Genomic DNA, 12,222 nt, shown 5'->3' with positions numbered 1-12,222 from the left:
TCTCTAACCTGCCACTGTGGCCATCAGCGATTGTTGTGCATGCATGCAATGTCAGACATGCGCAATAAGGACTGACTGGACAGGGAAAGGAGGAGCAGGCGGAGAGGAATGGGGCCAGCCAGGGGCCAGTTTTACCGGTTCTCCGAACTACCAGGAATGGTAATGAACCGGTAGAATCCCATCCCTGAATTGCGCCCTGTGAGGGGTCCACCTTCAGCATTCCTTTGCCGCCCCCTTGCCTCTTAGCGCCCCCTGCCACCACCACCCTTGCCCTCGCCCACTTTGGGAACCACTGGCCTAGATAGATAATCTGGCTATTACTGTGGCCAAAGTGGAAGGAAAGGTTGAAATCTGGAAAGGTATTTCTTAAATGGGCTTAATTTCCAGTTGGTTTATGCAAGAAAGGCAAGCAGCTGAAAACCACAGTGAGAGAAAACTTTAGTTTTACAGTCAAAATAGCTCCATTTACAATAAAGACCAACATTGTTTAAGATGAAAGATATAATGCCTCGGTCTTTTGACTTTTGATCCCATCTAACTCAAATTGTGAAGTATAATACATTTGTAATGCAATGAGAACTAAAAAAATTATCATAATACAGCAAGCTGCATACTTTTATGACTTGTGTCCCTTCTATTACTATAGAACAGAATCCCTTGTTACTTTAAACATATTAGTGTCTGCCCTGATCCTAATCTTCTAAATTGGATGATTTCAAGTAGCTTTTGGAATAAGATTACTTATATAAGTTTTGTTTCTGTGGTTTCATTTTTTCCAAATGTGTTCTAAGCCCACTACTTTATGCTTCTTGACTCAAAGAAAGAGTTATGCTTTATATAATCTTGGGGGTGATTGGTTTGAAGTGAGACAGTTGTACTTCTTCTATCCACAGGCAAGGAACTCATGCAACTAAAGATGAGCTTACTCATTCAGCATTCTTAACTGTCCAACTTGATCGATCACTTGACGGACAGGCTGTCCAGGTTAGAACTCTATTGAGAAATATGAAAATCTTGATGGTGCAAACTTGAGAAAACATGAGAGAAATAACACAGTATTTGGTGTGTAATTTAAACTACTTTTAAATTGCATACCAAGTATGTTCATATTTTTCTAATCAGTTTTGGTCTCTCTCTCTATATATATATTAGCTATTTTTAATGCTGCTTGTTCTTTATAGAGAATAAAAATATACCCTTATTTTTTGTGACACTTAAATAAACAAACAGTGGTCTAGAGGCTAAAACTTATGAAGAATGTTTGCAGGAATTGGGTATGTTTGGTCTAGTGAAAAGAAGAACTAGGGGAGACACAATAACAATATTCCAATATTTGAGGGCCTACCAGAAAGATGAGGGAGTCAACCTATTTTCCAAATCACCAGAAGGCAAGACAAGAAGCAATAGATAGAAACTAATCAAGGAGAGAAGCAATGTAGAACCAAATCAAAGAACCAAAGAGAAATTTCCTAAAGTGAGAACAATTAACCAGTGGAAAAATGTAGATGTCCCATCTGGTGGAGGCTTTTAAGAATAGACTGGACAGCCACTTGTATGAAATGGTATAGTCTCTTGCTCAAGCAGAGGATTGGACTAGAAGACCCCCAACTCTGTTGTTTTGTATCCTAATTATATTTTGAAAAAGAAACAGACCTTTCAAAATCCTAACTGGGTAATGTAGGATGCAATTAGGTTTTCAGTCACCAGATGGTGCTGCTGCCTATTTTAAAAAAAAATATATAAAGCTCTCCAAATGCTAAATTCGAAATAGTATTGTGCTGTTTTTCTAGGAATCTCCATAAGATCATAGTTACACTCCTTTTCTATTTTTTAATGTCTCCATGGTGAGACTCTGGATTACATACAATAATGTAACCAGTTAAAACAAAGCTAGATAAAAACAATTAAGAAACCATAAAAATATAACAGTAATTACCAAGTGATTATAAATGTGTCTATAGTAGTTTGGACCAAAACTATGATGGAACAAGAATGTTTTTGTCTTGCAAAATGTAAGTTGGGAGGATGAATCCATAGTAATACTAAATCATATAAGGACCAACAATAGAGAAGGCAAACTTCACACTAGACTTGTGAATAAAATTGTAGAGATCTTAAATCTCAAGACTGTGTTTAAAAGATTGTTTAATAGAGACTAGTATTATTGTGCAAGATGAAATGCCATTGGTAGCAAGTATGGAAACATCCAACCTCATTTGTGCTCACTCTTCTCTCTCAAATTCACATGTTAGTTATTTGGCTGTCCTTTCCTACCACCAAGCTTAGGACAAGCTCTCGGGGGAGATATGCCATGTGCTTAAACAGCTCTCACTTTTGGAGCCCTGGTCAAAAACTAGGGATTCATAATATTTATCAAGTTCCTAGTAAGCCATAATACTTATTGTGTATGGACAGGGGGGTATGTTGCTTGAAGGTTTGCAACACTTACAGGAAACTGGCACCCAATGTAGATACCCTTCAGTCCCTGTGAAACATATGATATCCACATAGAATCACTCCTTCCCTAACCTGTAAGATAGATTTTTCTCATGTGTTGTTTCTACCTATCATGCTTTTCCTCCACTCACAACTGACTTACTTTAAAGTACAATTAGCCAACTTCACATTGTTCTTTTGAAACTGCACTAAAACCAACTACACTAAATCCTACTTAAAAGGATTCAAACAGATATATAAAAATATAGTACATAAATGGCCTGAAAGAAGAATATTTTGGCAAACATCTATATATTCCATATATTCCAGGAGCAGAGTCCTGGAGACTGCTTCCTGCCTACCTTTTTGTTTCTCCTATATCAGATGCTAGATTGTATATTTCTTCGGCATAAAGACAATTCTGAAGGGGGAAAAAAAGAGAGCAATGCAAGTATTTTTAAGGATGTAGAGAATACAGAATAATTAGGTTGGAAGGGATCTTGGAAGTCTTCTAGTCAAACCTCTTGCCCTTGTCAGGAAATCCTAACCATTCTGGACTTTCTTTCAGCTTGATGGGATGGGTATACATGACCATAGAAAGAATAACAGAACAGAGTAATAGAGTTGGAAAGGATTCTTTATTCAGTCACCCTGCCAGATAAAGATAGTTTTAGAAAAAAAAATATTTTAGTATATAACCTACAAATCAGTTTTCCAAAGTTCTTTGTTATTATGCTAAATTTTGGTCATACTAGTTTTCCACCTTTTTAATAATATGGATTGAAAAATGTACATTGCTCTTCATATATATTGCTAATGGTCCAAAAATGTCTCAGATTTTTGGCAAGGCAATTTGGCACGATGTAATTTAGATTATTTTTGCAATATTTGAAGAACAGACAGCATTGAGGGAGTATTAAAGAGGCTTCTTGAAATAGATGTAGGGTTTTCCTATGTGTGGTAAATACCCCTGTTTTCTTCTGAATTTACATGCAAATCTTCCTGAATCACACACAGATATACTCACTCCATTTTACTGTTTCTATTGCGGGAAAGAACAGACTTAAAGTTCTATAACTGTACTACATGCCTGCTACAATTTTATTTTAAAGCTTACATTTTAAAATCTTTTTAAAGATTGAATTATTCAAGAAATGATTCCTGCCAAGATGTTGAGGCTAGAACTGGGCAGTAGATTTTCTGATAATAAGACTTGTAAAAATATCCTGTATTTTATATTAAAATACTTGCAGATTAGAGTGAGCCAAGGCAAGGAACCTCCACATTTGTTGAGTTTGTTCAAAGATAAGCCACTCATTGTTTACAAGGATGGGACCTCCAAGGCTACTGGCCAAGTGCCCCCTGCTGCAACCCGCTTGTTCCAAATTCGCAGAAACCTTGGAGCCATCACCAGGATTGTTGAGGTAATAAATTCCTATTCAGAAATCTGTTCTCAGTGTAACTGAATAGAATTACTTGGAGTCCAGACACAGGGCCAGGTATTTTCATACAGATGCGGTACGGAGAAAAGTCGCACATCTCCCCATATTTCTCTCTCCACGAGCAGCCTCTCGCAGCACCTTTAAACTTAGTGCGCTTCACAAATGAGGAGGGGCGAGGCTGCTCACGGAGAAAGGAATATGGAGAGACGCACAACTTTTCTCCACGCTGAACTGCTCTTGCCAGTGACTCCAGACTGTTTTGCCCAGCTAAGACCAGATCAGAGGTTCCCAAAGCTTTGCTGGCTGGAGAATTCTGGGAGTTGAAGTCCACAAGTTTTAAAGTTGCCAAGTTTGAGGATCTCTGGACTAGATTATCAAGGAAGAGAGAATAACATGCAGCAGATGCCTAGCAAAAGTAATACTGCAGATTGGCTGTTTACATTGAAATTAGGTGCAAGATATTAATAGTAGGTAAATTATTGGGCAGTTTAGTTTGGTATTTATTTCAGTAGGCTGATTTTAGAAAGCTAAACAGGATCAGACCTGGTAAGTACTTGGCTGGGAAGCCAACACAAAATAGGGTGTGGGGAGGAATGGGGTTGGGAAGGAAAGAAGGAAGATAGGATAAGATAACTTTTATTGTCATTTTGTTACTGTAAGTACACTGGCACACATTAAAAGTGAAATATACATACATATCCATACACATACATAACACACATATACACATGCTACACACACACACATAAAATCATTGCCCATTTTGAATACATAGCAGAAAGGAAGAAAGAGTATTGGATACATATAAACAAATGTGTGTGAAAAAAATAGGAAAGAAATAGGATTATAAAAAAAACAGCTTCCAATCTTAGCAGTTATAGATGAGAGAGAGAAAGAGAAATGAGAAACAGAGAGAGGGATAAAGAAAAAGGGAGATAAGGAAGAAAGAGATGAGAGAGATAGAGGGAGAAAGAAAAAAGGAAGGAAGGAAGGAAGGAAGAAAAAAAGAAAGAAACCTGTTTAAAAACAATAGAAAAATGGCTCCTTGAGTGTTTAAGGTTGAAGACCCTGAGTTAGGCAAACACCATGGTCATTAAGTGAACTTTGTGGTCATTAAGCAAACACTGGTTGTTAAATAAGTCCATTTTCCCCAAGGAACATTTTTAACCGGAAACCAGAAGGAATTGTTGGAAACATAGAAAACCTCAGTCAAAAGACTGTGTGGGATGTTGTAACTGGTGTTGTGTGTGTGTGTGTGTGTGTGTGTGTGTATGCATGGCTGTCAAAACACCAAAAACAGGTTAAATAGCTCTGGGGAGGTCAGTCGTAAATTAGAACACTTGCTAAGCAACTGGCCATTAAGCGAGGACCACTTATATTTGGTTTGCCAGTCACATGACCACCTAGCTATGCCCATCCTAGTCACATGGCCACCTAGCTACACTCACCCGTCACATGACCACCTAGCCAGGCCCAGCCAGTCACATGGCCACCAAGCCACACCCACAAATTAGGCCACACCTACAGAATCAGTTGTTAAGAAATTAGAATCCCACCCCTGCCTATACTGAATACACATTTTGGGAAATTTCAGCCAATAAAAATAATGCATGAAATTGTATTAGAAAAGATAATTTTGCAAAAGAAATAAAATTGGGGGAAATGTTTATAAAAATCCATAAGGTAAAGTAAAGGTTCCCCTTGCACATAAGTGCTAGTCATTTCCGGCTCTAGGGAGTGGTGCTCATCTCCATTACAAAACCAAAGAGCCAGCACTGTCCAAAGATGTCTCTGTGGTCATGTGGCCGGCATGACTAAACACCAAAGGCGCACGGAATGCTGTTACCTTCCCACCAAAGTGGTCCCTATGTTTCTACTTGCATTTTTACATGCTTTCGAACTGCTAAGTTGGCAGAAGCTGGGACGTCATGGGAGCTCACTCCGTTACATGGTGTTAGGGATTCAAACCGCCAAACTGCCTACCTTTCTGATCGACAAGCTCAGTGTCTTAGCTATTGAGCCACCACGTCCCCTTCAATCCATAGACCATTAAAAATTGCAAATGGGTGCAAAACTGGAACAAAATAAACCTCAGATAATCAAAATAAGAAACTGAACAAAATAATTGAAGTGAATGACTGCTAAGAAAATACAGTTCTTTGCTAAAGATCTGCCCATATGTGCTATGATGCTACTTCATAATTCATATTTTAATTTACAAAACATAAACACCAACTTGTCTCAGATTGCAACCTGATAAACTAAGGACAAGTCTGATTAAGCACAAATTTAATTGCTTCTTTTCTTCCCCCTCCCCGCCCCCAAAAGATACCATCCCTAAAATATTGGTATATTTAAAGTGCATGAAATACCGGCTGTACCACTGATTTGCTTGTTACACTGAACCTATTATATATTTTCTGTTCCTATTTTTATGATTATTTTGAGTGTGGGTGTATGTGTGTGTGTAATGGAAACTTTTTTCCTAACTAGTTATTCTTAAGATTATAAATTACAATTTTGTCTCATTACATTGTATTTAACTTCTTAGCTCAAGCATATGGTGCTTGAAAAAAAATAATTTTGCTTACAATATAAAGTTCAGAAATGGGGGCAAACAGAAAAAGACAAATGTCTTTTTTTAATCTCAGGTTGATGTTGATGCAATTTCACTGAATTCCAATGATGTCTTTGTTTTGAAACTACCAACTAAGTCTGGGTATACCTGGATTGGTAAAGGAGCAAGCAAAGAAGAAGAAAAAGGTGCTAAGTATGTAGCTGGTGTCCTAAAATGTCAAACTTCAAGAATTGAAGAAAGTCATGAACCCCGTGAGTGTGCAAATAAAATGAAATGAAATGAAAATCTCAGCATGACAGGGCAATCAGGAAGCGGGTCTCTTAAGATTTAATGCCTGCAAGGTAATTTTTGTGTGGTTACTTTTTAGAGGAATTTTGGACTGCGCTTGGTGGTAAAAAACAATACCAATCATCACCCCATTTGCAAACTGAATCAGAAGACCGTCCGCCTCGTCTTTATGGTTGTTCTAATAAAACTGGCAGGTTTATAGTAAGTTTAAGAGTTACTTAAAAACTTAATAATAAGTTTTTTCTAATTTACTATGGTTGTTTATTTCTTGGGCATAATAAATCTATTTGAATATGTTGTAAGTAAATAAAAATACTTTTTGCAAGAGCATAAAATATAAAGGAACATTTTATAAAGATTCAGATATTAGGACTTGTCATAGCAACACTTGAGGAAGGGAAGGTAGCTCAGGCAAAATGATGGTGGAAACAACCCTGTTCCTTTTCTGTAACATCAGTGTTACAGACATGTTCAAAAAGCAGGATTTCATTTGCAATGCTGTACTGTCATCTTGCCTATTCTGATCCTTTCCCACAGATGTTGCTCCTTGAGTTTGGTAGAATAATATCGGGACACTATACATTGTATTAAGATCTTTATGAAGATAGTTCTGCAGTAAACATAGGTTGACTGGAGCCTGTAATTATAATGCCATTGGAATATTTTTGTTCAATGTATTGTCCTCTATTTAGACTGGCCAAGAAAAGGTGTGCCACATTGTTTGGTTTATTCACATATGAATGAAATTATATATGGTGGTATATTGGCTAAGATTTCTATGGAAATCTTGTAGTCTAAGCCATTTTGGTGTACTGCTTTTAGCTCTATATCTGTAAGCTCATATCCTCATGCAGAGTACATGAACTATTGTTTGTTTAGTATTATACTTAGCTTTTGACAACTTTGTCTCCTCACATGACTTGAATTGCTAATGTCAATTGAGTATGATCATCTGTAGCATCCTCATACTGTAGTTATTTACTCAGTCTTATCTACTTTTCCCTTTTTTCCTTGTTATTATACACCTTCTGCCAATCTTAAAATAATATGAATCTAATTAGTAAGGAAATATTTTAATTTAGCATGGGTGTTCTTAATAAGAGAAATGTATGATTCAGTAAAGTATTATTTCCTCTAGATTGAAGAAGTCCCTGGAGAGTTCACTCAAGAAGATTTGGCTGAGGATGATGTCATGTTGTTAGATACTTGGGATCAGGTAAAATATTCATTTTACTAGAGAATTTCTGTATGACAGAAGCTACAGTGTAGAGCTAAGTGTACAATATGTGCATGATACAAAGATTTGTGTCATTTAAGGTAAAGGTAGCACTTAAATTTTGAATTCTGTATCCAGCAAATAGAAAAGGAAGGGAGAAAATGGATAAGACTAGAAACTATTTTTATAATTCTTATTTTATGTTCTTAGATCGCTATGTTTTTTAAAAAAAAATCTAGAAAAAGAGTGAAAAGTAATATTCACATACCTATACCCATTTGATTCTAAGCTCATTGCTAACCATTTTTACTTAATGTAAAAAATGAACTATTTAAATGAATGCGATTAAGAGAACATTTTGTGTGTGTGTGTGTGTGTGTGTGTGTGTATGTGTGTAAATGTCAATGGACAAAATGAGTTTGAGGAAAAAATGTAAAAAGGAAAATCTCTGTTTAACAAAACTTGTACTAGATACTGAAATCAAATTGGAGAGAGGAGAATTTTTGATATTACTCAATTCCATTAAGTTTAGCCAATGGCAAATCTTTATTTAAGATGCTGGTACAGGAAAACTTTTTTAAAAAGATTTATGCAAGAAATAAATCCTTAGTGCTTTAATACTGATTGCTTTATTATGGCTTTATGTATTGTAGGTTTGTATGTTCATGTTTTAATATTTGTTTTATTATAATTTTTAACTTTTTGGAAGCTACCCAGCAAAGTCCCATCAAATGTTAGAGTATTAATCAAATAAATAAGGGAACTATGTAGAATAGAAAAGTATTGCCTGGAAAGTGAAAGACTCAAATGAATATCTCTATACTATGAGCTGTGTTTTATAGCTGGTTTTCAAATGTAAGAAGGAACAATATGTTTGCATAGCAAACAGTCAGACAATGATTAAGATACATGTACAATTTGATATTAAAATAAAACATGAAAATGCATTTGCAGGTATAGTAATCCTTAACTTTTGACTACTTGTTTAGTGATCATTCAAACTTATGACATCACTGAAAAAAATGACTTCTAACTGGCTGTCACACTTATGACCATCAATTTCCCCATGGGCACATGATCAAAAATTGGCTGCTTTACATCTGGCAAATATTAATGATGGTTGCAGCATCCTAGCGTCATGTCATGCCCCTGTTGGAGTCTGACTCCGAAGGAGAGATGGAACAGCTGACAGGGAGTGGGAATGTGGCTCTGGTGGTTGTGGAGGAAACTGGGGAAGGGCACAGGCCGAATGGGCATTCAGGCGAAGACCCAGGTCCATCCCCTCTTCATCCTAGAGCACGCAGGGAGGAGTGGATAAGGTCTACGGGGTGAGTGGTGTGGTCTACGGGGGAGGAAGGGGTCCTGATCCCCTTCATGGGCTGCAGCTGGGAGGACTGTTTAAACTGCACACAGCACAGTTGCTGGAAGCAAAGCATGCATTCTTGTCGGAGCTTATCTGTGGTTTGGCTTCCTCCCAACTGCGTTATCTGGTAGAAGTCTGCAATTAATCATCCTTGCATGCCATAGTAATTCCTTCAGTGTGGCATGTTGGATTTTTTTATTTTGAATTAACTTTACTTTGGGAGCAGACTGCATTTACTCCCTCCGTAAACTGTTTTCTTTAAGAGTTTGATATCCAGCAGAGGATAATTAGACATTGGGGCCAAGTTGGAGGCATTAAAAGGACTTTCTTCTATTTTTGTGACTTGGTTATTTTTGTGTCAGGCCCCGGGTCATCACGTCATGTGATCATTTGAAAATTTTCCAACTGTCTTCTAATGAGCAAAGTAAATGGGAAAGTTGAATTTGTTTAATGACTGTGATTTACTTAACAACCATGATGATTCACTCAATGATTGTGGCAAAAAAGTCATAAAATCAGTCATGACTCACTTGAAGATCTCTTCACTTAGCAGTGGCAATTCCAGTCCCAATTGGTAGTAGTAAGTACAACCTGTAGTGTTTTAGTAAATGAGAAAAAATAATAGTTGAAACTGGACACATGTTTCCCAAGTTTAATCTCTAGAATGATTTCCAAACTCTATATCGAAAGCTGATATATGATTTTGTTTTGTTTTTTCTCTCTCTCTCCCTTGTTATTCCAAGGTATTTGTCTGGATTGGCAAAGATGCTAATGAAACCGAACGTGCTGAATCAGTTAAATCTGGTAAGAAAAGAAACCAAATAGTCGATTGATTTGCAGGATGCTCATATTTAAGTTCAGTGTTTCCCTTCAGATATGCACCTATACTGCCCTATCAATGTAACAATTGAAAACGAACAATTCAGAAAAGTATTAAATTGGGAAAAGGTTTTCAGTAAGAGATTTTTTTTCCCCAGGTGCTTCCTTAATTCAGCTATATTTATTCTTATAAGACAGTATATTATGATGAGTAAGAAAAACCAATTATTTTTTTGACATAGTGGTTGCTTCTTTTGAAGTGTACACATTTGTTTGTTCAACCACTTTCATCCTTTATCACATTTCCCTTTTACATATTTTTTTTTCAGTTGTTCATTAGATAAATTTAGTCAATTTTGCAAATCAGTGTTTCTATTTTTTAATGCCTATCTAATATGTGCTCCAAAAATATGGGAGCAAAGCACAACTTTCTCTACCTGTTTGCTGCCATTTAAAAATTGTTCAAGTTTTGTATTTCAAATATGATCTCCCAGGTGTTTTCCAAATGGTTGCAGTGTTTTAAAGGCACTGTTGATACGCCAAAGCTACATACAACTGTTATTGTATTCTGAAAACCCACAGTTAATGTGGTTTCTTCTGCAAGAGACTGATTCTATAGTGAGATGATGATGCTCTTCAAAATATATGGCTTGGCACAGGTTTGATAGAAACCACTTTTTAATAATAAGAAAACATGTATTGGAAGATAAGGTTTATTTAAGAATGGGTTTGCTTGTGTTTTAAAACCACTGAAGTATGGTGGCTTTTAACTGCAAGTTATCTTTATATCACTGATTAATTGGTTCACTGTTCGATATTACATTTCATAGTTATGATGAATTATTTAATTTTTTTTCTTTGGCTGTTGTTCTGAATATCTTGACATTTGTTAGAATCTATTTCTTTTAACTGTTGAGACCTTTAAATTATGTTTATACAACATGCTTGTTCACAATTTACTGAATCACAGAGGTAGTTCTCACTTAACAATTATTCATTCAGTGATTGAAATTACAGTGGTGCTGAGTGAATGGTTATTGCAGCTACTGCAGCACCCCCTGGTTAAGTGATCAAAATTTAGGCATTTGGCAATCCTGCCTATGGCAGAACTAGAGCTCATGATCTCCTGATTTCTAGCCTGGTATCTCTGACTAAACCATATTAGCTTCCTTACATCAATTCACTGCAATACAAAATGTTAAAAAATTAGATAAAAATAGCAAACTTTATACCATAGCACTGTTATTCCTTTTAACCTGCCAATAAGAGACAAGAGAGACCACTGTGTTTGTGCCATACACACTAATATAAAAGACAAATGACATATATACTGTTTATACCTTGCTAGTCTTGTACAGTTGTTTTTGACCAATATACTCATTTTGGTGTATATACGTATACATTCCAGGTTTGCTTAGCCTAGTTATTTCATGTTCAAACTCCCACCTCTCAATTCCAATGATTTGTAAAATCTGTTCCATGTGCCGTAATATTCTGTCTCTTTATTTTTAAATTCTAACGTTAATCTATCCAGTTAAGCTCAGACTAATATTTTCTTTATTATCTCCCTTTCTGAAGGTATATTTTCACTTTTCCATTGCAGGGCATATACCATTCTCACTGCTGTCAGAATGTATAATATTAAATATATTGACCCTTTACTATAACCCTCTGTTATAATTCCTAATAAAAATAATTTGGGTTTGAATTCTAAACTTTGTCCAACAATTTTTTCTAACCACATCTGGATCTGTTGCTAAAATTCCCTTGCTTTTTTGCAAGTCCACTACATGTGATAGTATGTACCTGGTAGTTGTTTGCATTTCCAACATTTCAGGGATGTATTACTAAACATTTTAGCCAATCTTGCCAGAGGCAGATGTCACCTGTAAAACATTTTATACAGATTCTCTTTGTATGATGTGGCTAATGTTAATATGCAAATACTATGCATATTTTGTCTTCTGATTTGGGGAACACTTTAATATCAGTTACCTCACAATCCCTTAGAACTTTTCTTTATACAACTGAAAGTACTGTTATAAGAGTTAAAATCAAAAATAAGAGCAAGTCTCTCTAT

General features: G+C 36.1%; 1 protein-coding gene across 2 annotated transcripts in view; it reads left to right on the top strand.

The window, feature by feature from the left end:
* The window catches only part of SCIN (scinderin), a 53,417-nt gene that overhangs the window by 38,665 nt on the left and 2,530 nt on the right, over positions 1–12,222 (top strand). For both annotated transcript variants that reach the window (XM_087945946.1, XM_026677764.2), the window contains 6 exons: positions 894–984; positions 3,690–3,860; positions 6,530–6,707; positions 6,824–6,945; positions 7,883–7,960; positions 10,067–10,127. In XM_087945946.1, the coding sequence (XP_087802072.1) occupies positions 894–984; positions 3,690–3,860; positions 6,530–6,707; positions 6,824–6,945; positions 7,883–7,960; positions 10,067–10,127 (701 nt within the window). The remainder of the gene's footprint in view (positions 1–893; positions 985–3,689; positions 3,861–6,529; positions 6,708–6,823; positions 6,946–7,882; positions 7,961–10,066; positions 10,128–12,222) is intronic.

The sequence above is a fragment of the Notechis scutatus genome, chromosome Z, assembly GCF_049901735.1.
Source record: "Notechis scutatus isolate UNSWTSFEM ecotype Mainland chromosome Z, rNotScu1.2, whole genome shotgun sequence".
In the NCBI taxonomy this organism is placed as follows: Eukaryota; Metazoa; Chordata; class Lepidosauria; order Squamata; family Elapidae; genus Notechis; species Notechis scutatus.
Note: the sequence above shows the minus strand (reverse complement) of the source record. Positions and strands in the feature narration are given on the sequence as shown.